Here is a 27721-nt window from a genome sequence, read left to right as displayed (position 1 = left end):
GCCATAGTCACAATAATGGCGGCTGAAGTGCAAATAGTACTTTATGAAGATGACTCAGTGGAGGTACAATATGTTGATGGTTCCAGATTGCAGCTTTCTCCCTGTGGCTCTGAATTTTTATTTGAAAAAGCACCTCCTATTTCAGCACATCCTTTACAACAACCAGAAAGAATTCGCCAAAGGACACACTTTGTTATTAGCACGTACCGAGTAAGTAAAGATGACACAAAAACTACTCTTTTTAATACTAAAATATTGTTGAGGTGGCCAGAATATGGAAAGTAGTTAGTATTCCGGATTACTGTCATTCTAAATTGATTTTCAAATCATTTTTTTTAAATTACTTTGTATTTCTTTTTGTAGGAGCAGCTACAGCGAGCCCTAGATTTCCGTAACTCCTTTGCTACTTGCCCTTTTTTATCTGAAAGCATCATACCTTCTGAAAGGAAAATGGTAATATTTTTTAAACTTCATTTTTAAAACAAATATTTGAGGACAAGTAATTACAAACAGGTAGTTTAATATTTAGTCTTTTTCTTCATGACACTTTGAGCATAGACATGTTGCTATAGAACACATAGGCCTATATATTTCCACAGACTAGGGTGTTTTGATATTTTGTACATTGAGACACAGAAGTTATATAGTTTCTCTCTCTGCCTTTTTTTTTCCTTTAACATCTTTATTAGAGCATAATTGCTTTACAATGTTGTGTTAGTTTCTGCTGTATAACAAAGTGAATCAGCTATACATATACATATATCCCCATATCCCCTCCCTCTTGCGTCTCCCTACCACCCTCCCTATCCTACCCCTCTAGGTGGTCACAAAGCACTGAGCTGATCTCCCTGTGCTAGGCAGCTGCTCCCCACTAGCTATCTATTTTACATTTGGTAGTGTATATATGTCCATGCCACTCTTTCACTTAGTCCCAGCTTACCCTTCCCCCTCCCTGCGTCCTCAAGTCCATTCTCTATGTCTGCATCTTTATTCCTGTCCTGCCCTAGGTTCTTCAGAACCATTTATATGTGTTAGCATATATATGTGTTAGATTCCATATATATTCCATATATATGTGTTAGCATAGGGTATTTGTTTTTCTCTTTCTGACTTCACTCTGTATGACCGACTCTAGGTCCATCCACCCCACTACAAATAACTCAATTTCGTTTCTTTTTATGGCTGAGTAATATTCCATTGTATATATGTACCACATCTTCTTTATCCATTCATCTGTCGATGGACACTTAGGTTGCTTCCATGTCCTGGCTATTGTAAATAGTGCTGCCATGAACCTTGGGGTACATGACTCTTTTTTTCTTTTTTTTTTTTTTAATTTATTTTATTTTTGGCTGCATTGGGTCTTTGTTGCTGAGCGCGGACATTCTCTAGTTGTGGCGAGTGGGGGCTATTCTTTGTTGCGGTGCGCAGGCTTCTCATTGCAGTGGCTTCTCTTGTTGCAGAGCACGGGCTCTAGGCGCATGGGCTTCAGTAGTTGTGGCACGTGGGCTCAGTAGTTGTGGTTTACGGGCTCTAGAGCACAAGCTCAGTAGTTGTGGCGCATGGGCTTAGTTGCTCCGCGGCATGTGGGATCTTTCCAGACCAGGGCTCGAACCGGTGTTCCCTGCGTTGGCAGGTGGATTCTTAACCACTGCGCCACCTGGGAAGCCCTGTGCCACACTTTAGATTCCACATATATGTGATATCATATGGTATTTGTCTTTCCCTTTCTGACTTACTTCACTTAGTACAGTAATCTCTAGTTGTATCCATGTTGCTGCAAATGGTATGAATACTTCCCTTAATTTTAGCACACTAACATCTGTACACATAGATAGCACTGTAAATTTACCAGGCTTTCTTGACAGTAGTTTTCGTAAATCTAAGGTTTTATATAAATGGAAGGTGAAATGTGTAAATTGGCAAAAGCTTAACTGATTAAAAGACTGTTATGTGACACTTGCCATTTTTATCTTATGTGAAAAGATGCAACAGGCACTGTTACCTGTTATGAATCTGTTTGCTGTTGGTCCAGATCAGTTTACCTTTGAGTAATTCGATTTTTTTAAATGTTACCCTTTAAGGCACCCGGAATTTAGTGTGTGCTGTACCTGGTGCTATGTAGGACGAGTACCTTATACATGTTATCCTGTTTAGTCCATGTGATAATCCTTTGAGGTAGCATTTCCCAAATGCTGTTCAATCATTTCAGTACCATTTATTAAATATGTAATTCTCCCTTTCCCCCCTTGTTTTGAAAAACTTATGTTATCGTATGTAACATTTTGAGATATGGTTGAGTCTGTTTCTGTGTTCTCTAAATTGTTCTGTCAGTGATTGTTATGCTGGTTCCATACCATTTAGGTTGTGATTGCTTTTCATACAGTAGTGCTGGTCTTCCCTCATTTATATTCTTTTTCAGAGTAGACTTTTGGAGAGAGGCTGCAAATCTATTTATCTCTGATGCAGTGTACACTTTAAATCAAAATACGTTTAACATTAAATATAACCAAGATGATTTTTCTTTTTCTTCTTTTCTGTCCTTTTTGTCAGAGAGTGTGTGTGTGTGTGTGTGTTTTATGTCTACTTTTCTAAGAAATAATCTTAACAATATCAAGTGCTCTCTGGAAAACCATATATAGGCTGACATTTTTCATTCTTTCTAGGTAGTAGAACACAAAACTTTAAGAGCTTTCTTAAGTAATATGTAAGTATCAAATGTATGGAAAAATTGGACTGTTAACAGAAAATACCATCCCTTTTTCTCCCCTCAACTCAGCGTATCTTCACTGACATCTCAGAAGTAAGATGGCCCGATCTTGATACTGATGGTGGCATGATATGTATGCAGAGTGGCACCGTGAAGATATCATCTTTAGACGGTCACGCATACCTTTGCCTGCCCAAATCTCAGCATGAATTTACAGTACATTTTTTGTGTAAAGTAAGCCAGAAGCCAGACTCATCTATAGTACTGTCAGAAAAAAATAATAAAGCCAAAAAGGACAAACTAGTTGAAAAAGCTGGCAAAATCTGTACATATGGAAGTTTTTCAGGACAGAGACTGAAGAATAAAGAAAATGAACTTTATTATCAGATCACGAAATCCAAAGAACCTTTAGAGAAGAGTTGTGTAAATGGAACTGAAGGGAGGGAGGCACTGTCTTCACCTGGGACAAAAGACACGTGTGTATACACGTGGGTAAAGCAGTGCTGGTCAGTGGCCTCCTGTCCGGAGGAATGGGAATATCCTTTGTCTTTAGCACTTCGTTTTCATAATAAAATCAGCAATATGTCTGGAACTGATGCAGATATCACCCAGAAGAGAATTTTAACTTCTGACGTTTCTGAGGAAAGAGGAAAAGAAGTTTCTGTTCTTCCCAGGGCCCTGTTACTAAGCTGTCCTGTCCCACACCTGCACAGGTAATGGAAGAATGACTTATTTGTCCTAATGCTTTTGTCAGAACCAGACCTACCTAAGGATCATTTTTCTTTCGGAATCATCTGATACCATTCATAAGGAAAGTTCAGTTGATCTAAAACTTTGCTTGTAACGGATAGTAAATAATGTCCCCGGCTAATGTGTTGCTTATATTTCTTACTTCACATCCATGCATTGGATGTTGGTGGAAGGCTGACTACACTGGGTACTTTGTTAAGCATGGAGACTGTAGAGATGAAGAGTCCCTGCTTTCTAGGAGCTTAGAGTCTAGTAAGGGTCACTATCACTGGAAAGATTATTAAAGTGTGGTAAGTGACGGCACAGAGCTCTGTGGGAGCAAGCCCTGGGAAACATCCGCTGCTGCTCAGTGGAACCTGTTAGTTCTGTTGCTGGAGCATGGACCTGACGTGTGTGATCATGGGTTCTTTCTTTCATACATAGCCTCAGAGGACACCCTTGTCTTTGGTTAAGTGACTGTAAATGTGTCCATCTTCAACAGGGATAAACATGGAGAGGCTTCTGGCTGGCTAGGTACAGACCTTTTACCTTCACTAAGAAATGAATAGCCTAATGGTTATAGATTTGTAACATGAACTCTGCATAAGTAGTGTAGTAATAATGATAATAGCTAACACAGAGCACTTACTTTGTGCCAGGCATGGTTATACTTTACCTATTTTTTCCTCATAGTAACCCTATGAGGTAGGTACTATTATCAACCCCATTTTGTAGAGGAACTTGAGACACAGAAATGTTGAACAACTCAAGCACGGTCTCCCACCTAGTGCTTGTAGAATTGGGATATGATCCCAGGTAGTCTTCTGAGTACATATTTGTTATTGGAAACAAAAAATGGGAATGATTTTTAACCTTGTCATGATTATGTAGTTAGAATTGGGAATTCCAGTATTATAAGTACACATCAAAAGAGATTTATGCTTCTAAATTAACAGTTTTTCAATAACTTGCCACTGGCCTTGATTGAAATCCATTATCCTTAGGCATGGCTTAACAGGCCTTCTGTTATATGGTCTTTTCGTGGGTCTGTAATCCTCACCACTCTTGCCCTTGCTTTCTCTACTCTTGCTAAACTGGACTTCTTGCGGTCCATAGAATTCTTGCCCAAGCTTTCTTTTACGACGGCACCTACTCTGTCCATGCCAGGAACACTCCTTTTATCTCTCTCAGCTCGCTAACTTATGCTCATTTTCAGGTCTTAGCATAAATAAGCCTTTCTTCCTTAGGGTCATTATTCTGAAGTCCCTAGATTGGATTAGGCTCTATACAATCCCATAGCATACAGTAATTCTCTTTTCTTTATGTTCAGTATCTACTACTTTATGTCCCTGCTAGATAGAATCTCCATTGAGGGCAGGGACCATGTCTGCTTTCTTGGGTGTCATATCCATAGTGTGTATTGCACAGTGCCTGGATCACCATAGATATTTCAGTAAATATTTATTGTTTGAATCCTAAATTTTAAAGGTTAGTGAAACTTAATTTATGTATTTATGCTGAGATTCAATAATGAGATTATTAAAAATACTAAGAAAAATACATGGAAAAATAAGATTACAATTGACTCTTGGACAACATGGATTTGAACTGTGTGGGTCCACTTATACACAGGTTTTTTCAATAAATATAGTGCTGTATTTTTATTTTTCAGATCTTTAAATGAACTAAGTATGGGGGGAAAGTTGGTGTTCGATTAGAGATCACAATTTGGGGAATCAACAGAACTAGGGTTTGAGTGCTGATTTTATCCAAACTGTTTCAGCTTCCTGCCCTTGGGTGAGTCATTTATAAACTCCTTTGCTTTTGAGGCAGAGATAACAGTACTCAGTTTTCTACTGCACTGGGGTTAGTGCCCCCAACCCCCATGTTGTTCAAGGGTCAACTGTAGTTTTAAATTTCATTAATGCACTTTCATATTAATTTTTACTTTTCTTTGATCTAATGACTTAAGCAAGAAATAAATCTTACTACAGTAGCACTGTTCTGTTCACTTCTAAAGGTAATTATGTTAGGCAACCAGAATTAATAGCTTGTATTTTGTCCTTCACAGGTGGGAGTTTTGTGATTCACTTTCACAGAGACAGTTTGTTGAAGAAGAATATTCCTATCCTGAACTAGTGAAAGTGGTTTGGTACAAGGGTATTACCTATAGGTAAGGCACTTGTGTTGCATTTGGAGCTATTTAGCAATGTCACAGAGGGTATAGGACTACCCTTGTGGATAGACTCCCCCGTGAGTACAGTTTTGCCTGGGGCCACCATTCTCCTGTGTTTGGCCCTGAGTTTTACAGATCTCTATGTGTACTAATAAAATTTAAATTAAATTAAATTTAAATTTAATTAAAACTGAATAAAATTTAATTAATAATTTTATTAGTCCACATAGATGTCTTGTGACTAATTCACATTAACCATATTCACAAGATTTTTGTGACAACTCCAAAGCCAATGAGGAATTAGTTTTGCTTGTGAATGAAATATTTTGCCAGTTATTTAGGATACCCCTTCCAAGCAATAGGGGATCTAGTCATCTGAATTAGTCATGTCAGAAGGATGCCTGTTGAGCATGGAATTAGAGGAGAAGTTAGCTAGCCTAGAAGAGATTTCAGCCACCATTCATGCCACAGATATTCACTGAATGTCTCCTCTGTGTCTGCACTATTCTATTGAATTATCCCTATTCTACCACAAAGTATACCTTGCTAGTGACTGGAATACTAGTGTTGGCTAGATTCAGAGTTTCACTTCTGTAAATAATGCTAGAAGAGATCTGTGAAATTTTTGTTCTTTGGGGTCTCCTTTTCCTGCATGAAAACCACCCCTTTCTCTTTTTTTTTTGTTTGTTTTTATTTGTTACTTTTATTTTAAAAAATTTTTATTGAAGTATAGTTGATTTACAATGTTGTGTTAGTTTCAGGTGTACAGCAAAGTGATTCAGTTATACATATATATGTATGTGTGTGTATATATATATGTATGTGTATGTATATACATATATTCTTTTTCAGGTTCTTTTCCCTTAGAGATTATTACAAAATATTGAGTATAATTCTCTGTGCTATATAGTAGGTCCCTGTTTGTTATCTATTTTTTATATAGTAGTGTGTATATGTTAATCCCAAACTCCCAGTTTATCCCTCCTGCCCTTTCGCCTTTGGTAACCACAAGTTTCTTTTCTATGTCTGTGGGTCTATTTCCGTTTTACAAATAAATTCATTTGTTTTGTTTTGTTTTTTAAGATTCCACATGTACGTGATATCATATGATACTTGTCTTTCTCTGTCTGGCTTACTTCACTTAGTATGATAATCTCTGGGTCCATCCATGTTGCTACAAATGGCATTATTTCATTCTTTTTTAAGGCCAAGTGGTATTCCATTGTATATTATACCACATCTTCTTTATCCATTCATCTGTCAACGGACATTTAGGTTGCTACTGTGTCTTGGCTATTGTAAATAGTGCTGCTGTGAACATTGGGGTGCATGTATCTTTTCGAATTAGAGATTTCGTCTTTTCTGGATATGTACCCAGGAGTGGGACTGCTGGATCATATGGTAACTCTATTTTTAGTTTTTTAAGGAACCTCCATACTATTCTCCATAGTGGCTACACCAATTTACATTCCCACCAACAGTGTAGGAGGGTTCCCTTTTCTCCACATCCTCACCAACATTTGTTATTTGTGATCTTTTTGATGATGGCCATTCTGACTGGTGTGAGGCGATACCGCATTGTAGGGTTTTTGTTTGTTTGTTTGTTTTGCGGTACGCGGGCCTCTCACTGTTGTGGCCCCTCCCGTTGCGGAGCACAGGCTCCGGACGCGCAGGCTCAGCGGCCATGGCTCACGGGCCCAGCCGCTCTGCGGCATGTGGGATCTTCCTGGACCAGGGCACAAACCCGTGTCCCCTGCATCGGCAGGCGGACTCTCAACCACTGCGCCACCAGGGAAGCACCCTCATTGTAGTTTTGATTTGTATTTCTCTAATAATTAGCAATGTTGAGCAGTTTTTCATGTGCCTGTTGGCCATCTGTATGTCTTCTTTGGAGAAATGTCTATTTAGATCTTCTGCCCATTTTTTAATTGGGTTGTTTGTTTTTTTGATATTGAGCTGTGTGAGCTGTTTATATATTTTGGAAATTAATCCCCGGTCAGTAGCATCATTTGCAGATATATTCTCCCAGTCCATAGGTTGACTTTTCGTTTTGTTTATGTTTCCTTTGCTGTGCAAAAGCATTTAAGTTTAATTAGGTTTAGAGAAACTTAGAGAAATTAAAGAAACAATTCCATTTACCATCACATCAAAAAGAATAAAATACCTAGGAATAAACCTACCTAAGGAGACAAAAGACCTGTACTCCGAAAACTGTAAGACACTGATGAAAGAAATTGAAGACGACACAAACAGATGGAAAGATATACCGTGTTCTTGGATTGGAAACATCGACATTGTTAGAATGACTATACTACCCAAGGCAATCTACAGATTCATTGCAATCCCTATCAAATTACCAATGGCATTTTTCACAGAACTTGAACAAAAAAATCTTAAAATTTGTATGGAGACACAAAAGACCCCAAATAGCCAAAGTAATCTTGAGAAAGAAAAATGGAGCTGGAAGAATCAGGCTCCCTGACTTCAGACTATACTACAAAGCTACAGTAATCAAAGTAGTATGGTACTGGCACAAAAACAGACATATAGATCAATGGAATAGGATAGAAAGCGCAGAAATAAATCCATGCACCTCTGGTCAATTAATCTATGACAAAGGAGGCAAGAGTATATAATGGAGAAAAGACAGTCTCTTCAATAAGTGGTGCTGGGAAAACTGGACAGCTACATGTAAAAGAATGAAATTAGAACATTCTCTAACACTATATACAAAAATAAACTCAAAGTGGATTAAAGACTTAAATGTAAGACTGGAAACCATAAAACTCCTAGAGGAAAATATAGGCAGAACACTCCAAAGAGTGTTCAAAAGATAAGTTGCAGTGATATCTTTTTGGATCTGTCTCCTAGAGTAATGGAAATAAAAACAAAAATAAACAAATGAGACCTAAACCCACCCCCTTCTGACAATATGTTCTTCATATATGTTTCGATAAAATTGACTTGGCTTAAGTTTTTATAAATTATATACCCAATACCTTGACTGTACCTGGCTGCTCCAGGTACAGTCACCTTCTCTTAGGGGTGGCTCCTTTTACACATGGCTAACCTCATCCATCAGGTATTGATTCTACTAGTTTCATTTTTACAGAATAATATTATTTTTAGGCTCTGGAGTTGTCATATTTAACTCCTATGCAGTGGGCATTGCTTTGATGACTATAATGTACCAGCCACTGTGAGTGGCAGTGGGATACCAGGATGATAAGACAAGATGCCTGACTTCTAGAAGTTGAGCTTAGTTGAAATAGATACATTAACCAATTCTGGGTGTTCTGTTTATTTTTTTCAAAAAAATTAATTTAGCTGGTTGATGTGCAGAGTATGAAATTATCCGTTTTTTTTAGATAGGCAAAAAAACCCCTCATACTACCTTTTTTTTTTAATATGATTGCCATCATCTATATGTTAATTTCAATGAGAAAAATATTTTTTTAATGATTATTTCTTTTCCTTAGACTTACCCACAAAAATATGAACTCAATAGAGGTTTATCCTGGAGATGGATCTGTTTTCAAATCAGAAGGAGCTTATTTGGGAAACTATTTTATATATTATTCCATTCAAGAAGGATCAGAAGAGGTAAGTTGACAATGAGGTCTCAGCTCAAGAAGATTTTTGGTACATGGCTGTTTATAAATAATTCTGAATATATATATATATATATATATATGGGAAATTTGATCTTCTATAAAATTTCTTGCTACTACTTCTTAGTCTAAAGAATTAATATAATCTTACTGCCAGCATTGGCACAGTAATTACTAACTGCCTTATTTTTGCTGTATTCTCATCCAGTATTCTGTCATCCATTTGCCTAAGCAGTTTGTTTTTAAATCAGAAATTAAATTTCTTCTGTCATAGAATTTATCAATAGGAAACACTAAAACCAGCAATATTATTTGGAATCAGTATACTTCTTTGAATTAATATTTGCATATTAAAAAGCACATTCTTTTCTCTCCACATACAAGTGCTTGCATATATAAAACACCTCTTAACTCCTAAATCTTCATATACAATTAGAACATTGAACAGGATCGTTCTGTTGTTGAAAACAGTGAAACATAACATGATCTATTTAATATATCAGACCAAAATGTAATCATGTGGAAATTTTGTTAATAGTCTAAATTTGCTTGTTCCCAGTCTGACATTTGAAATCCACCCTTTTATAGGGATTACTATAGTATCACACAGCTTTGCTTCGCAGGATGGAACATAATACGTTTTCTTTCTCTATTACAGAGTATTTGAGTGATAAGATTATCACGGTTGCTAGGAAGAAGACTTAAAACTAGAGCAGATTTTTTTTTAACTAGGGAAAATTTCAAACATATGCAAAAGCAGAAAGACTGGCGTAACAGACCTTCATGTACCCATTACCCAGCTTGTTCCATCTATACTTCCCACTGCCCCCTCCACTTCCTATTTATTTTTAAGTAAATCCCAAGTATCATTTTATTCATAAATATTTTAGCATATATTAGAGCAGATTCCCTGCTGAAGTCTATTTGTAGGAAAGTATTTATTCAATAAATATTAATTGAACATTCATAGGCAGGCACTCTGTTAAGCACCGGGTAAAGATGAAGCGTTCTTGCAGTCAAGAGTTCACAGTCTAGTAGTCAGTCAGTCAGGCAAACAGGCAAATGAGATGAAAGCATGACCAGTAGTGTGTGTGTGTGTGTGTGTGTGCGCGCGCGCGCACGCACATGTGTAGTACATGAGATGATTCAGTAAACAGGCAAATAGAATGGGTATGCATATACATCCACACTACTGACTGCTATGTATCGAGAGTTCAAACAACTACAAGGCAAATACAGAACATCTTCCTGGAGCTTCAGTTTTACTCAAAGGTGTCATGGGGAGGGGGTGATAATTTTTATACTGAAGCAAACGTATCACATGTGCTTTGGAGAGAAAACAAAACTTCCAGACAAGTTAGTTGTGCCTTGTGGTGGGGCTGCTTTGGGCCTCACACACTCAGACCCCAGTGAGCAACACATTCATTCTCCTCTGTCCACTTGAGTGAAAAGATTTAGAAACAGTTTGCTTTCTTTGGGGAGTACAATTGTTTGCTCCTTACTTTAGCCCATATTCCAAAATAAATTCCAGGTGGATTAAAGGGCTAAATGTAAGAAACCAAACTTCATATTTATTAAAAGAAAATAGAAGGACAGTGTTTATAGTATTGTGATAGGGAAGGCCTTCTTAAGTACAATACACAAAACCAGAAGGCTTAAAGGAAAGTTTGATCAGCTTGAAATTTTTAAATGTATGTTAAATTTTAAATATTTAACGTCTGTTAAATTAGATAAAGTAAAAAAGACAAAGACCTGGAAGAAAATATTGTACACTATAAATCATTAATAAAAAGACCAGAAAAAAACCTAACAGAAAAATGAGCAAAGGATAAGAATGATTATGCCATGTAACCCATAGTATTTGAAAACACGTTCAACTTTACTACTTGCATCAAAGAAATGCAGATTAAAATAACAATGATATAATATTTTTCACTCATCAAAGTGTCAAAAGGTTGATAATATCTACTGCCAGCAAGGGTATGGGGGAAAGGGGTGCTTTCATAGTGTTGATTGGAGTGTAAATTGATTCAGCCTTCATGAAGGCCAACTTGATAATACCAAGTAAAATTGACTAGAAATTCTGCTTCTAAGGTATCTATCCTAGAAAACTATGAGCACATATATACAAAGAAGCATGGCCAAGGATGTGGACTGTGGTCTTGTTTGTAGTAGTGAAAAACTGGAAGTAATCTAAATGTTCATCAGTAGAAAATGGTGAAATAAGCTGTGGTGATCAGGTCATGGGAATGTTGGAAGCAGTTTAAAAGAATGAGGAAGATGTAGACGCATAGAAAGACAGATACTGAAAGATCTCCAAAATGCTGTTGAGTGAAAAAAAAGTTGCATGAGAAGATGTACAATGATATCTTCTGTGTAAAGAACAAAAAACAAACCCCAAACCCAATTATATTACTGTATATAATACACGTGTAAATGCACAGGGAAAGATCTGGGCAGATAAAAACTAAACTGAAGTGGTTACTTTTGGGGAGGAATCTGGGATTTTGTGAGGGAGGAAGAGTCGGGAGGGGCTGAAATCTTATATTTTTGAACTCTTCCCCCCCCCCCAAAATGTAGTAATGTATCATTGCTTGTATAATTAAAAATTTAAAGAGGAAAGATTGACAGGAACTGACAGTGCTTCCATAGAGATAAACGCTTGGTGCTTTGGGTCCACATAAGGAAGGGTACCTGACCCTGTTTGGGAGGCTCCAGGAAAGCCTTCTGGAGGAAGACATGGCAGGAGGAGTTATACAAAAGAGGGATGGATGTTAGAGGAGCATATAGCTAAGGGAACACTGTTCTTGCTCAACTCTTTGCATGGCTGGCCTTTTGTCATTAGAATTTCTATTTCAATGCCACCTCCTCAAGGAAGCTTTTCCTGACTATCCAGCTTAAAGAAGCTACCTATGACACTCCCTATCAAGGTACCCTCCTCTTTTTTTCTTCTTGGCATTTAGTACTTTGTGACATTTTCATATTGATCAGTGTTTGTTTACTAACTAACCCACCTAGAGGTAAGCCTTGTCTTGTTCAACACACTATTTTGCTAGTGCACAGAACAGTAGATAAATGTCATCTAACTGGAGGCAAGAGTCTGGGGCCAGTATGGAATGTTGAAGGAAATGAAAATGCTGTGGTAGGCTGTAGTAGACTAAAACAGAGGTAGAATGGTGGGGGAAATGTCCACAGAAGAGATTAGACCAAGTTGAGCCAGTTCACTAATGGAGCATGAGAAACCCTATTGCTTTTGGAGAGCCACTGAAGGATTTAAGTAGGGAAGTGACATCATATTTTTGTTAGGTCTTTTCAGAGGAAGATGAACTGAGATGGGGAAGCAGTGGTACTTCAAGCTGTAGAACCAGTTAGAAGACATGTATAGTAGTGCAGAGAAGGAAGTATTAGGGCCAGGCAGTGGTAATGAGAATGGAAAGATAAGAATGGACCCAAGAAATATTAAGGAGACAGAACTAATGACTGAACGGGATATTGGGGATGGGGAAGGAGTTGAAAATGATGCCAAGTTATTGAATTAATCAATGAGTGGTGGTACCAGGCACTGGATTAAACCAAAAAAATTTTTAAACCGAAAGTGTATTGATGATGGCATTTTTTGAACTTACCAAGAGATTTCCATAAAAGATTTAAATTCTATTATAGTTCAGTCCCATCTGCCTGATAGTAATTGAAAGAAACTCTTAATTGTAAGATGCATCTTTATTTCAGAGAGGTTAAATTGTGAAAAATAAGCATTTTAGAATTGATGAAATTAGGCAGTGGAAAAAGACAAGAACCTTCGAGGGACTCAGTATCCGATAGAGAAGGACATAAATAATTAAGGTGTGATATTTTGAGTGCCTACCATGTGACTTAGCCCACTGTGCTAATAAATGCTGAGGATACAGAGGTCAGCAAAACAGATTCAGCCCCTACCTTCACGAAGCTCCATTCTAGCAGAGAAGACCAACATTAAGTATAAAACATTAAATTGCAATTGTAATGGAAACCAAGAAGCAGGAATAGAGGTTTTCTGTGCTTGTAGACATAACTAGGGGGTTTCACCTAGCGTATGGGACCTCCTTAATGGCTTCCCTGATGCTGAAGGAAAAGTAGAGGAGTTAGTCAGACAAAGGGAGGTGATGGAGGGAGGGAGCTGAGTTCTAGGAAGAGGGAATAACATGTAATGATTGACATACCAGAGGTAAATATGAAGTAGGAGGGAGGGAAAAAAATGCAGATTTTGAAGGGAAGGTAATTTCATTTTGATATGTTGAAGTTGAAATGTCTTTGTAATATCCGGTAGAGATTTAGATATTCAAGTCTACAGTCCAGGATAAAAGAGGAGAGATTATTTTTTGAGTACCATACTATAGACTAAATTCTGTCCCAGTTGCTTTATATATGTATTATTTTATTAATCCTCGGGACAATGTGGATGGTAGGTAGTATCCCCATTTCATAGGTTGTAGGCACTGAGACTTAACACAAGTTTGTATAACCTGCCCATCATTATAGTAGTAAAAGGCACACCTGTGATTTGAATCCAGCTCCGACTTTGAAGCTTATTTTCTCTCACTGATGGTAGAGTATGGGCAACACTCTCTTGTGGTTCAATTCAGACCTCTACTACTACTTAGCCCTCAAGCCTCAGTTTCCTTATCTAAAAAATAGACATTAATATTTCATATCTCTCAGGATTATTTTGAGGAGTAAATGAGATAATCCTTTGTAAACTACATAGCATAGCACCTAGCAAATAGTATCATCTGTTTAATAAATGTTAGTTGTTGCTGTTGTGATATTTATTATGCACACAGTTTTGGACCCTCCTGGGATTACCCAAGAAGAAACAGGAAATCAGAAGAGAAGGCTGGAGACAGAGTCCTGGTAAACGCTAGCATGAAAGAGTCTCAGAAAGAGGAAATTCAGAGGGAATAACAAAACAACATTTTTTTCTAATTCAAGAAGTTGAGCTTGTAAATAATAATATTGTCTTACACAAACTAGCAATTGTTCTTCCATTAATAAAATACAACAAAACGATATAGCCATTCAATTAAAATAGTAATTAAAACAGTTTTTTAAGCCTATTTAGCCGCCGCCTTCTTTTTTTTTTTTTCTGTCTAAAGGGAAAAAGGGGCTTATGGTAGGTTTCCTGTTAATGCACAGGGAAATTAGTTTGTTAATTTGAGTACAGCCAAGATTTAAATTGAGCAGTAAGTTATAGGCTATTAGAATGTAATTTTTGAGTAGGATAACTTTTGATAGGAGGAATTCTAGACTTTAAAAAAAAAAGGGAAAATGGAAAAGCATCATAAAATACCTTTTAAAGTTACCTTTTATGGGCTGTTGATTAACTTAAAATAACTGCTTGCCTTTTCACTGTATAAATACATATTTTAAGGAAAAAAAGTAGCTAAGTAATAATGGCCAAAATTTATTATTGAATCTTTTTTAAAATTTTAAACTAATTTTCAGAGAGAAGAGAAAACTTATTCAGTAAATAACCTTCCTCCAGAGAGACCAGGAAGTCCATTTTCTGTTTGTTCTCTAATTAAACAGGCAACCAGGTAAGTGCTTCACGTTCAACTGAATCAAGTGTTATGTGTCTGAGAAACTTGATACATTTTCTAGTGGTTTGGATGAGATTAAGAATTGGTGGGTACAGTGGAAATGTCTTTAGTAAAATCTGTCAACTTTTCTGGTCTCATCATTTATAAAATAAAGTGATCACAATGTCATTATAAGAGTACTTCTTGGCATTTCCCTGGTGGTCCAGTGGCTACCACACTCCCAATGCAGGGGGGCCCGGGTTCGATCCCTGGTCAGGGAACTGGATCCCACGTGTTGCAACTAAGAGTTTGCATGCCACAACTAAAAGATCCTGCATGCCGCAGCTAAAGATCCCACATACCACAACAAAAATCCCTTGTGCCACAACCAAGACCCGGCACAGCCAAATAAATAAATAAAGATTAAAACAACAGCAACAACAAAATCCCAATTATTTAAAAAAAAAAGTACTTCTGGCTTTGAAATTTGAAGTTAAATATGGAGAAACATCCACATATGGCAAGCAACTGCTGGAAGAAAATAAGTGCCTTTTCTCTAGGTAAGTGTGGCATCATTATTGTTCCTTGGAATCAAGTTGAAGATTTGATGATACATTTGAATTTTCATACTTCTTTATTATCCTAGGAGTAATAACGATTTCTGAGAATGAACAGAAGGTGAACTGTAGTTTGGTTCTTTGGTTCATATGTTTTTTAATTCATTAATCAGTCTGTGGCACTGAGAGGAATGAAAGTGGATTGTTGAATTAAATTATTTGTTTTATAAACTTATGTTTAAGCAACTTCTAAAGTAGATTTGAAGGAGCAGAACTGGTCATTTGATTTTCTAGGGACAGTTGATTCACATCCCCACCACTCTTAGACTATGCTAAACCTTTCAGGTGCTGTGAATCTGTCACTTCTTAAAAAGGAGCAAATTCTGAAAATCCTCTCCATTTGGAGTCATTTCATTGCTAAAAATTAGAGAAATAACCTTAATTATGTAAGATTAGCACAAAGGGAAGCAACAGTAGTAGTTCCCTTCTAGGGGCTTAAGGAAGAAAGAGGTCCAAACGTATTTTTGTGGAAACGAGTTACTTGCCTAAAATGTTGTATAGCAGTGAGAATGGGTTGCTAGAATTGGAAAATGACATTATTTGCAAATGTTTAAGTAGTATTTTTCTTGTTCACAGAATTCTTCAGCATTGTGCCAAGATGAAGCTTTCTTTAAGCCATAACTATCATATATGCTGCTGGAAAATGGTATCTTAAATTATTTTAAAAGCAAGATATTTTTAATTGCTTTATTATTTGTATACATACATATAAGTTCAAATTACTTTCATCTAAGTCATGTGAGAAAGTCTTTGTAATATTAATACTGGTTTATTTAAAAAATCCATTTAATAGATAAACACTGCAAAACTGGGCTTTTATGTTATACTTTTACTGTATATAGTTTGTTGTTTCTTTTTTCTTAGAGGGGGAGCACAGGGGAATTGATTGGATTTGAAGTATGTGAAAACATAGTTATTTTGAAACATATTACAGTATTCATTCTATTTCCATAACTGTAAAAGTAAATTTTTTTTAATGCTGACTTGGAGGAAGTGATTCTCAGACCTTGATTTCTGTATCTATACTGCTTTGATTATAAACCTATATGTTGCTGTAGTTCCTAATCTTTGTCTATTTTCTATGTAAAGTTCAGCAGAATGGTGACTTTCCAAAGGTATTAATCTGCTTACAATAGACTCTTTTGGGTAGCCACTTCTGGAAAAGTCAAAACATCCATAAGGGTTCTACAATATTCAACTTCTGAATGAGAATCTGAAGTTGCCTCCGTGTTCATTAATCATTTCAATCTTATTAGTGGATAACTGTCTTTCCTGCTATTTTTATTTTCTGGTTTTAGGTACCTGGGATAAATGATAGCAATATACTGCCTTTGCTTTTGAGAGAATCGTTCATACCCAACGTGGGAAGATTTCTTGCATACTCTGATGACAAAGTACATGCTGTCTTTTTAGATGGCATTACTCTAACCCTGAATTGGAATTTCAGCTCTCTTATTGAAAAGAGACAGGTAATTATACTTCAGACTGAAATCTATTTTTTATTTATTTATTTTTAATCTGTGGAAATAGAAAATGAAGTACCACAGTATCTCTATTTTTTGAAGTATAAAATCTGTCAAGAGGCTTTACTGATCTCATTGGATTTCCTAGCAGAAATCAGAAAGGTGTGACAAATCGTCATTTTTATAAATGTAACTCATTATAGAGAGAGGGACTAGTATTTTTGTTCTTTTGATAATTATCTATATAAGGGTGGTGGTTAAATAATACCCATATCCCATGTAAAACAAAACTTTTAAGTCAGTCAAAATAAAGTTTTAATGATTCATCTACTTCTTTTTTTTTTTTAACTGAAAATTAATTAAAAAGAAGGTTTTGTTTTTCAGTTCTAGAATACTAAAACTTTCCTTTCCTCCTTGCTTCTTAAGGTAAATCGAGGTCTCAATTTATGTTGGTGTAAGTTAACTTTTCCTGATGGACAAAATCAGTTAATTCAGATTCAACACCCTGGACCATATGAAAGGTACTGGAAAGCAATTAAAAAAATAATTTCATGTTAGTAAACAACTTCCTTTTAGAGAGGAAGCATAAAAACATTATTTAAATGTTGTATATATTTTTAGTTTTTCCATGTGGAAAATGCATAAAGTCATTTCAGCGGGTTTCAGTAGCTGCATTGTTTTTGTTTTTGTTTTTTTGGCCATACCGTGTGGCTTGTGGGATCTTAGTTCCCCGACTGGTGATCGAACTCACGCCCCCTGTAGTGGAAGCGCAGAGTCTTAACCACTGGACCTCCAGGGAATTCCTCAGCAGGTTTCAGGGTTTACAGTTATATTGGTCTCTAGCATAACTAAATAGATCAGGTCAGCTTTAATCATTTCCATTTGTATTCTAGTGATTTTTCAAAAGAAATGTGTTATAGATATAACTGGCTTGCTGTGGAGGTTGGACTGTGGTCAGCTGTGTTAACCAGTTAACTAATTAATCCCCTAACCAATTTAAACTAAGGCTTACAGCCACAAATAACTAAACTTATGTATTATTTCTGTAAAGTGAAATAAAACAAACTAGCTAACGATTATTCTTAAAATGGAGAAGATTCTTGAAATCAGCTTTTTATGAATATACTTTTTCTCTTTTGGCTTATGTAATTTGTTATAATAATCATTCTCTTTGTGATGTTCTTGACATGTTAGTGATTTTACTTGAGGATGTTCACAAAACAATTGCTTTTTTTACCTCTTGAATTTATTTTTCTGTTGGGAGTTATTGCATTTTGGTTTAAATGCTCCAACATTCATTGCTAGTTTGAATAATTTGCCTCAAAAGATAGTGTCTGTTTAGCAAACATTAACTATTTATTTCAGCCAGTCACTCCAAATCATTCGTTTTATTGAACTTGATACTTGTTTTGTGTGTTTGATGAGTTATATGTAATTCTGGATGTGTGTGTGTGTGCATTAACAGGTGTGTTCTGGTTTAAATTTTAGAAAGCAAATGCTCACTTAGTCTTGTGTGTAAAGACATTTTCATGATAAAATTTAATGAAATTCATTTTACTTTGAAAAACTAAAAGGAGAATTTAGGTATTAGAACTTTGAATGAAATCCAAGTGTTAACCTGTGTTCTGATTCTTAAATCTCATCTTTATTAATCATATATGTGAGTAAATCATCTTATTCCTGATGAATGAGAAAAACTTGCTTTTTCTTTTTCCAATGAAAACGATTTAAAAATTGCCCTACTTTAGAATTTTTTCTTTATTCTTTTTTCCCAAACCATCTTAATGATTTTTCCAATTTTTAAATGCTTTTATAAATATTCTACAAGTTCGTTTTTCAAATATCTGTCTTAATGTATTCAATCTAGATATGTGACAACAGTAATATCATGGTGCAGAAGACTGACCCAGACTAGTCAGAAAGAAATGCCTACACATCCTTCATCTTCTGTTCCGGAAGAAAACTGGTATTTGTATTTATTTTAAACTTAATCTGTGTAGAAGAGCCAAGTAATCCTCAAAAATTAAAATGTTAAAAGGTAAACTGACTCTTTTTCCCAAAAAAACTTTCTCTTAGTTAAATATATTTAACTCCTATGATGTTTCGATAGCTTAAATCTTGAAAATATCTTTAATTGGATATCTCACTTATTACCTTTCATCATAGTATATTTCATCTGAAGATTTGAAAACTTCATATCAAAATGGGTGACTCTTTTAGTGTAATAAATTCATCCTGAAAACTTTATGGAAAAATTTAGAGGATATATATTTTTTTTATCTTAGTAATATTAAAGGAAATAAAATGTTGACTAACGTAACAAGCTTTCAGGAAAAGTTGATTTTTAAATAATTTCTATTATATTAATTGCCTCCCCCAAATTAATTGATAAATCAACAAATAAAGCAAGATTTCAGTCCCTCCTGTGTGCCTTTCAGTGTGTAGGGGACTAGAACTGGGCTCCGAAGGAATATTTAGGGAAATTAAGACATTTTAGGGAGGAAGCAAGGGCAGAGGTAAAAAAGGGTATTTTGGCTTGTGGAGATAGTAAGAAGTTAGTTTTTATGGAGCAGACACTTACCTGCTTGGGTGTAGTGTGACTCTGATGGATAGGAATAGACCTTGTAATCAATAGAGGAGTTCAGACTTCATAGAATTACAAGTTCCTATATGGAAAAATGACAGGAAGAAAGAGCCTTAGGAAGGTTAGTGTCACTGCAAGAGTATAATCTGATTATATTGGAAAAGAAGGATATCAGGAACAATTTAGGAAGCTTTAAATTAAAGTAAGTTGTAAGAGGACTTACCTGGTGGTCCAGCTGTTAAGACTCCGAACTCTCAATGCAGGGGGCCCAGATTGGATCCCTGGTCAGGGAACTAGATCCCACATGCCGTAACTAAGAGCCCACATGCTGCAGCTAAAGATCCTGCGTGCCGCAACTAAGACCTGGCACAGCCAAATAAATAAATAAAAAGAATAAAGTAAGCTGTAAGGTGTCTTAGTGCATGGTGCATGGTGAAAAAATATATATACAATAAGCTTGATTCTTATCACCTTTTCCTAAGTTACTTAGAGAAAGAGGTACAATCAAATCAGTAGATGTTATTTGAATATCCAGATATCTTAAGGATTCAGCTTTCCAGGTCCCGCTCTTCAGCTACAGTTTAGGAGCAGAAAAGTTGCCTTAATAGCTAGCAAAAAACATAGTTGGGAAGAAAGGGAAATTGTACATGGCTATAAAATTGGTTACTTCATCATTGCTCAGCTGGCAAAGTTTGTAAAATGCTAGGCTTTTTATGTGAAAGCTTAGAAGAGGATAACTGTCAAGACAAACTGAGAAGTGAGGGGGTAAGAGAAGTACAGATTGGTGAAAGCAGCTATGGGTGGAAGCAACGCGGAGCAGAGGGGAGACAGGAATTGAGGAGTGGGGAGGGGAGATACAGCACTTGAACAGCTCCATTCCCCTCCCAAAGCCTAAGACATCTCCACAGAATCAGATGATTCTTGTTTTCTTGTCAAAGTGGATAGGTTGAAGGGAGAGAAGAGATCGCATAATAAACAGTTACCTAAATTGTATTTCAGCTGTAAACATAATATACAGCTACCTAAATTGTATTTCAATATTTTATTTCCAACTCACCCTATATTATTAGCTTACTCGTTCAACTTTTTAATAGGAATGCTTGTCAAAAAATAGTACAGGAGATATTTTATAAGACGTTGGTTTATCATATGAGTGACAGCATTAAAGGTAGTTTGTACGGTTCTGGGTGTACCCAGAAAATGTGTCTCATGTTTAAAAAAGGCAGGGGGAGTGTGTTTTGCAATGATGAAGAGTCGGCGGGTTTTGGAGTAAGTCACATCCAGGTTTTTACTACGGATGCTTAAAATGATGAAAGGTCTCTTTTATTCTCCGTTCATAGGCTGGAGTACAAGGAAAGAGTGCAGGCTGATGAGGTGCATGTGGTCCATTGTGTATGGTCCATTGTCTGCCAGTAAAGCAGACAAGTCGTATACCCTATTGTGAGCTGTGAAAAGACTTTTCTAGTGACTTGAATAAAGAGATGTTTTAGCATGAATGTCCTCATTAATTTTGCAAAGCTAGTCCAGTTACACTATTTTCTAGTTGTGTGCCACTGCTCATATTTCATCTAGTGATGAGGGAAAACACAAAGAACACACACGTAAGAGGTTCTGCTGGATTTGTGTACATTTAGCCTTCTATCCCACACCAGTTGCCCCAATATCTGTTTCTGTGGAACATGGTAAGGGCTGATGTTCATATATTAACCCTTCAAGTCAAGAAGAGAATGTTTAGTATACTGTGCTTAAGAAAACAATGAAATGGTAGTCTATTCCAGAAGAAATTTAATAGAAAGTAGTCATTATGTTTTGACACCTAATTCAGTCGTATAAAAAGTTGGCCCTGGAGACCGTCCATTCCCTAAGAGTTCCGTATAAATGAGGTCTTAACTATATGTGTAAGATCCCTTCTCCTCCAAAGAAACTATCTAGGTATGAAGATCAGAAAATTAAACAGTTCAAGAGAAAGCATTACAAAGAAGTTTATGATTAATTAACATACTGCTGTAGGAATTCAAAGGAGAGAGTATTTCTTTCATAGAAGTGATGAGATTTTAGTAGGTTTTTAAAGTTTTAGTAAACCTTGAGGAGGAAAGTAGAAGATATGCCATGTCAGTACTGAGTTGTAGCAGGAAGGCTCATTACCTTCAAACCTCAATACTTAATTCAGAAGTCCTGGAGGTGGAGGACTTTTATTCACTTGCCTTACTCATGAAAGGCACTCAGTAAGCATCAGTTGAATCAAGGTGATTTGTTGCTAAATAAAGCCAATATAAAGAGAATTCTTAACCTCTAGGTTCTTATGTCAAAAATTCTAACCTTTATGAAAAAAAATTAAGTATGCTCATTTGAAATATTGTGGATATAAAAGAATCAGACAACTAGCATGAGGTTTTTTTTGCACAGGTCTGTGGCTTCTGAACTTGAAAAGATACAGAAGTTTAACTGTATCCTTTAAACAGAATGTATTGTCCTGCATAATTTCTCTCTTTCCATTGTAGGCTTAATTCATGACTCTACTTTATATTAATTCATACTTATATATTACAGAGCTTTATTGAATAATATTTAAGATTGTAATTTAAGATGTATCTTGTCTATAGGAGGTACATCATGTTAGCATTTGTACTTTTCATTGGGTTTAACTCAGCAAAGGACAGTGAACTGGGGTTAAGATGTCCTATGGAGACTTTCACACTTATATAATTATATTCTAAATTATAACTGAGAACTATCTCTGACTTCTTTCTTTTTTTAAATTTGTAGGATTTTTATATACTATTATTTGTAAAAAATTTCAGCTTTATTGAGGTATAATTGAAAAAATTATAAGATACTTAAATAGTATATCACAGTGACCTGACACACATACACATTGTAAAAGGATCACCCTATCTTGTTAATTAACACATATATCACTTCACATATCTATCTTCCTCCTCTCCTCTACCTCACCAACCCTCCCGGGGTAGATGGTGGTGAGAACATCTGATTTCCACCCTCCCAACAAACCTCAGTCATACAACACAGTGTTATCAGCTACAGTCACCATGTTATACATTAGATCCTCAGACCTTATTCATCTTATAGCTGAAAGTTCATATGCTTTTACCAACCTCTCCCTCTTTCCCCACCCCCAGCCCCTGGCAACTACCAGTCTACATTCTGTTTCCATGAGTTTGACTTTTTAAAAAATTCCACATATGAGTGACACCATGTATTTGTCTTTCTCTGTCTAGCTTAGTTCACTTAGCAAAATGCTGTCAAGGTCCATCCGTGTTGTTGCAAATGTCAGAATTTCCTTCTTTCTCATGGCTGAGTAGTATTCCATTGTGTGTATATATATGTACCACATCTTCTTTATCCATTCATCCAACAGTGGACACTTAGGTTGTCTCCATATCTTGGCTATTGTGAAAAATGCTGCAGTGAACAAAAGAGTACAGCTATCTCTTCAATAGACTGTTTTCATTTCTTTTTTTTTGTTTTTGTTTTTGGTTTTTTTGTGGTACGTGGGCCTCTCACTGTTGTGGCCTCTCCCGTTGCGGAGCACAGGCTCCAGATGCGCAGGCTTAGCGGCCATGGCTCATGGGCCCAGCTGCTCCGCAGCATGTGGGATCTTCCCGGACCGGGGCATGAACCCGTGTCCCCTGCATCGGCAGGTGGACTCGCAACCACTGCTTCACCAGGGAAGCCCCGACTGTTTTCATTTCTTTTGGATATATACCCAGAAGTAAGATTGCTGGATCATATGGTAGTTCTATTTGTAAATTTTTGAGGAAACTTCCATACTGTTTTCCACAGTGGCTGTACTAATTTATATTTCTACCAAGGTACACAAGGGTTCTCTTTTCTCCATATCCTTACCAACACTTGTTATGTCTTATCTTTTTGATGATAGCCATTCTAACAGGTGTGAGGTGATAGCTCATTGGTTTTGATTTGCATTTCCCATGATGATTAGTGATGTTGAGCACCTTTTCATGTACCTGTTGGCCATCCGTATGTCTTTGGAAAAGTACCTATTCAGTTCCTCTGCTCATTTTTTAATTGTTTTTTTTTTTTTTTTTTTTTTTTTTTTTTTTGCTATTGAGTTGTATGAGTTGTTTGAATATCTTGGATATTAACCTCTTATCAGAAATATAATTTGCAATATTTTCTTCCATTCCATAGGTTGCCTTTTCATTTTGTTGAAGGTGTCCTTTGCTGTGCAAAAGCTTTTTAGTTTGACAAGTACCGCTTGTTTATTTTTGCTTTTGTTTTCTTTGCTTCTGGTGTCAAAAAGTCATTGCCAAGACTGATGTCAAGGAGTTTATTACACCCTATGTTTTCTTCTAGGGGTTTTTTGGTCTCAGGTCTTATTACATTCAAGTCTTTAATCCATTTTGAGTTGATTTTTGTGTATGGTGTAAGGTAGAGGTCCAGTTTTCCCAACATCGTTTATTGAAGAGTCTATCCTTTCTCCATTGTATATTTTTGACTGTTTGTTGTAAATTAATTGACCATTACAGACATACGTGACTTTATTTCTGGACTTCTTATTCTGTTCCATTGATCTATATTTCTGGTTTTTGCCAATGTCATACTGTTTTGATTACCATAGTTTGAAATCAGAAAACTTCCAGAGTTGTTCTTCTTTCTCAAGTTTGCTTTGGCTGTTTGAGGTATTTTTTGGTTCCATACAAATTTCAGTACGGTTTGTTCTATTTCTGTGAAAAATGCCATTAGAATTTTGTATTGTTCAGTACATTGAATATTGTATTGAATCTGTAGATTGCTTTGCGTAGTATGGACATTTTAACAATATTAATTCTTCCAATTCATGAGTACAGAATATCTTTCCATTTATTTGTGTCTTATTCTGTTTCATCTAATGTCTTATAGTTTTCAATGTACAGATCTTTCACCTTGTTGCTTAAATTTATTCCTAGGTATTTTATTCTTTTTGATGTAATTATAAATGGAATTGTTTTCCTACTTTCTTTGTCTGATAATTCATTATTTATTTTTATAAATTTATTTTATTTATTTATTTATTTTTGGCTGTATTGGGTCTTCGTTGCTGTGCGCAGGCTTTCTCTAGTTGCGTCAAGTGGGGGCTGCTCTTTGTTGTGGTGTGCGGGCTTCTCACTGCAGTGGCTTCTCTTGTTGCAGAGCATGGGCTCTAGGCACGCAGGCTTCAGTAGTTGTGGCACGTGCACTCAGTAGTTGTGTTTCATGGGCTCTAGAGCTCAGGCTCAGTAGTTGTGGTACACGGGCTTAGTTGCTCCACGGCATGTGAGATCTTCCCGAACCAGGGCTCAAACCCATGTACCCTGCATTGGCAGGCAGATTCTTAACCACTGCGCCACCAGGGAAGCCCAGGTAATTCATTATTAATGTATAGAAATGCAGCTTAATTTTTATATTGATTTTGTATCCTGCAACTTTACTAAATTTATTAGTTCTACCAGGTTTTTGGTGGAGACTTTAGCAGAGTCTATATATAATATCATATCATCTGCAAATAGAGACAGCTTTACTTCTTCCCTTCTGATTTGTATGCCTTTTATTTCTTCTTTTTTTTTTTGTCTAATTGCTCTGGCTGGGACTTCCAGTACTATACTGAATAAAAGGGGTTGAGAGTGAGCATTACTGTCTTCTTATCTTAGAAGAAAAGCTTTCAGCTTTTCACTGTTGAATATGATATTAGTTGTAGGCTAATCATATATAGCCTTTATTATGTTCAGGTATGTTCCCTCTATACCCAGTTTGTTGAGTGTTTTTCTGCATCTATTGACATATGATTTCTATCCTTTATTTTGTTAATGTGGTATACCACATTAATTTTCATATGTTTAACCATCCTTGTATCCCTAGAATAAATCCCACTTGATCATGGTGTATGACTATTTTAATATATTGTTGAATTTGGTTTGCTAATGTTTTGTTGAGGACTTTTGCATCTATGTTCATCAGAGATACTGGCCTGTAATTTTCTTTTCTTGTAGTGTCTTTATCTGGTTCTGGTTGTCAGGGTAACCGTGGCCTCGTAAAATTAGTTTTGAGGTATCTCTCCTCTTCCATTTTTTGGAAGAGTTTGAGAAGGATTGGTATTAATTCTTGTTTAAATATTTAGTAGAATTCACCAGTGAAACCATTTGTGTTGGGAGGTATTTGATTACTGATTCAATTTCCTTACTAGTAATCAGCCTGGATTCAGTATGTTTCTAGGAATCTATCCATTTCTTTTAGGTTGTCCAATATCTTGGCCTATAATTGTTCATAGTAGTCTCTCATGATCCTTTGTATTGTGTGGTATTGGTTGTGATTTCTCTTCTTTCATTTCTAATTTTATTTGAGTTTTCTTTTTTGTTGATAAGTCTAGCTAAAGGTTTGTCTATTTTATCTTTGAAAAAAAAAACCCAGCTCTTTGTTTCACTGACATTTTCTTTTGTGTATAAGCTCCTTCCAGGGAGATAGCAGCAACCTTGAGTAGGCCAGAGAAAGAATGTGGAGATATCATCTGCCAGCCTCCTGAGTCTCCAGGGAGGATCACATTCAGCCCCTAGGCACGTGCTAAATTAGAAGCTTTTAAAACATGCAAATAGGCATACCTCAGGCAGCAGCTTCTAAAGTATGCAAATAGCCCTCTTTGAGGGAAAGACTGGGAGATGGGTGTTTCTGTCTGCTCAGAACTAGGAGTTTTAGGGGCCTGTCCCACACTTAGGAGTCTTAAAAGTTGGAGCATTAGATCTTGGGGCAAACTGTTTACTCTTCAGGGAGAAGCTGGGAATTGTGAGTTCCCCCCTATTGTGCTAAGGGTGGGGTTTATAGTGAAAGTGTGTCTCAACCTTTCTTACCCATTTAATTGTGGATATATTCTTATTCACTCAGTGTATAGGAGTCACTCGGGTAGTTCCTGGATTTCTGACAGCGAGAATTTCTCCATGTGTAGCTGTAGATTCAGTGTCACATTTGTGGGAGGAGGTGAGTTCAGGAACCTCCTACATCACCAGCTTGGACTGGACTCTTACTTCTTTTTCTTATTAAACCTTTTGTTCTGTACATTCCTATCCCAATCATCTAAATTTCTTTTATCCTGTTATTTTTCCATAATCCTATTCAAATAATAAAGTAGCTCTGCAACAGAGGACAGATTCTTTTCACTCTAGATGTTTTAAGTTAAAAATACCCTACACAGATTGTTTGTATTCCTCTCACCCCTACTTTGGTTCCCTTTTATTCCCATATCACTTCTTCATTTAAAGAAATGTTACTGAGGTTTTAATTCTTTTATTTCCTCCCTGTCACCAAACTTCCATCCAAATACAGACATACATACTCTCTTTTCCTTTCCCCCTCTTATAGTCTTAACTAGTTTCTTCATCTATAAGGGATAGACTTGATAAATTCTGAAGTCCCAACTCTACTGTGAATCCAAGAGATCTTCCTCCCAATGGAGAAATAATATTTTAATATGAAGGCTAGGCTTTCTGAATTAAAAACAATTATAATGAAAAATATGGGGGAAAAGCTCCTTAACTAAGCAACTTAGTATTATTGGAGAACAGTGGTGTCCTAAGCCAGATTTCTAACAAGAAAAATGAACAGTCTTTGGATCATTGTAAACCACAATCTTCAGAAGACTTGCTAAAAGAAGTTAATGAAAAGAGTGTATCAGTGGCATTGAAAAAAACCTCTGAAATCCTTCAGGATATTGACTGTCTTCTATCAAACTCTAAAAGGTGAAATATGGAATTATTACAATATATTATTAAACCTTGAGGATGTTATTTCAAGTGACTGGTAGAAAATTACTAGAAAGCCAAGAAATTATATATATGACTTCTGTACAATGATTTTATGAGAAATGACATTTAACTTTGGAGGTATTTTACCTAACTTGTAAATTTTAAAATATATATTTTATTAATAAAGAACTATTTTAAAAATTTGAACAATTTCTTATCTCAGATTTGAGAAAAAATTTTATAAAACTGTAGTTGTTGCTGTTTTGTCTTGTGGAGCATTCACTATTAATCAAGTTTCTTTCATTTTACTTATGCAGAATTGTGTACATTGATCATTTGCTATTTAGTCTCTCTACTCCAAGTATTTTTCAGTAGAACCATGAAAAGAGAATTAGATCTTAAAAAAACAAAACGAAAAACCTTAATGTGGGCAATATTGCTTCAAGCTAAGAATCGAGCACTTTAGCTAAGACTAAATTTTATCTGGACTATCTCATGTACCAGATATTTTCATTTGTTTTGAACATCTCCAAAGATTTATGC

General features: G+C 36.0%; 1 protein-coding gene across 1 annotated transcript; it reads left to right on the top strand.

Moving 5' to 3' along the window:
- On the top strand, nucleotides 1–27176 carry LOC309821310 (uncharacterized protein C5orf34 homolog; the record flags this gene model as incomplete). The annotated part of the gene is made up of 12 exons (XM_082652514.1): nucleotides 1–210; nucleotides 364–453; nucleotides 2780–3423; nucleotides 5511–5612; nucleotides 9095–9218; nucleotides 14708–14799; nucleotides 15975–16044; nucleotides 16697–16867; nucleotides 17288–17382; nucleotides 18729–18827; nucleotides 21852–21892; nucleotides 26983–27176. The coding sequence occupies exons 1-12, from the start codon at nucleotides 16–18 to the stop codon at nucleotides 27174–27176; spliced, it is 1917 nt and encodes a 638-aa protein (XP_082508640.1). The 5' UTR covers nucleotides 1–15.
- Between the last annotated feature and the right edge of the window lie 545 nt (nucleotides 27177–27721).

The sequence above is a fragment of the Grampus griseus genome (genome assembly GCF_964374135.1).
Source record: "Grampus griseus genome assembly, chromosome: 3".
In the NCBI taxonomy this organism is placed as follows: domain Eukaryota; kingdom Metazoa; phylum Chordata; class Mammalia; order Artiodactyla; family Delphinidae; genus Grampus; species Grampus griseus.
Note: the sequence above shows the minus strand (reverse complement) of the source record. Positions and strands in the feature narration are given on the sequence as shown.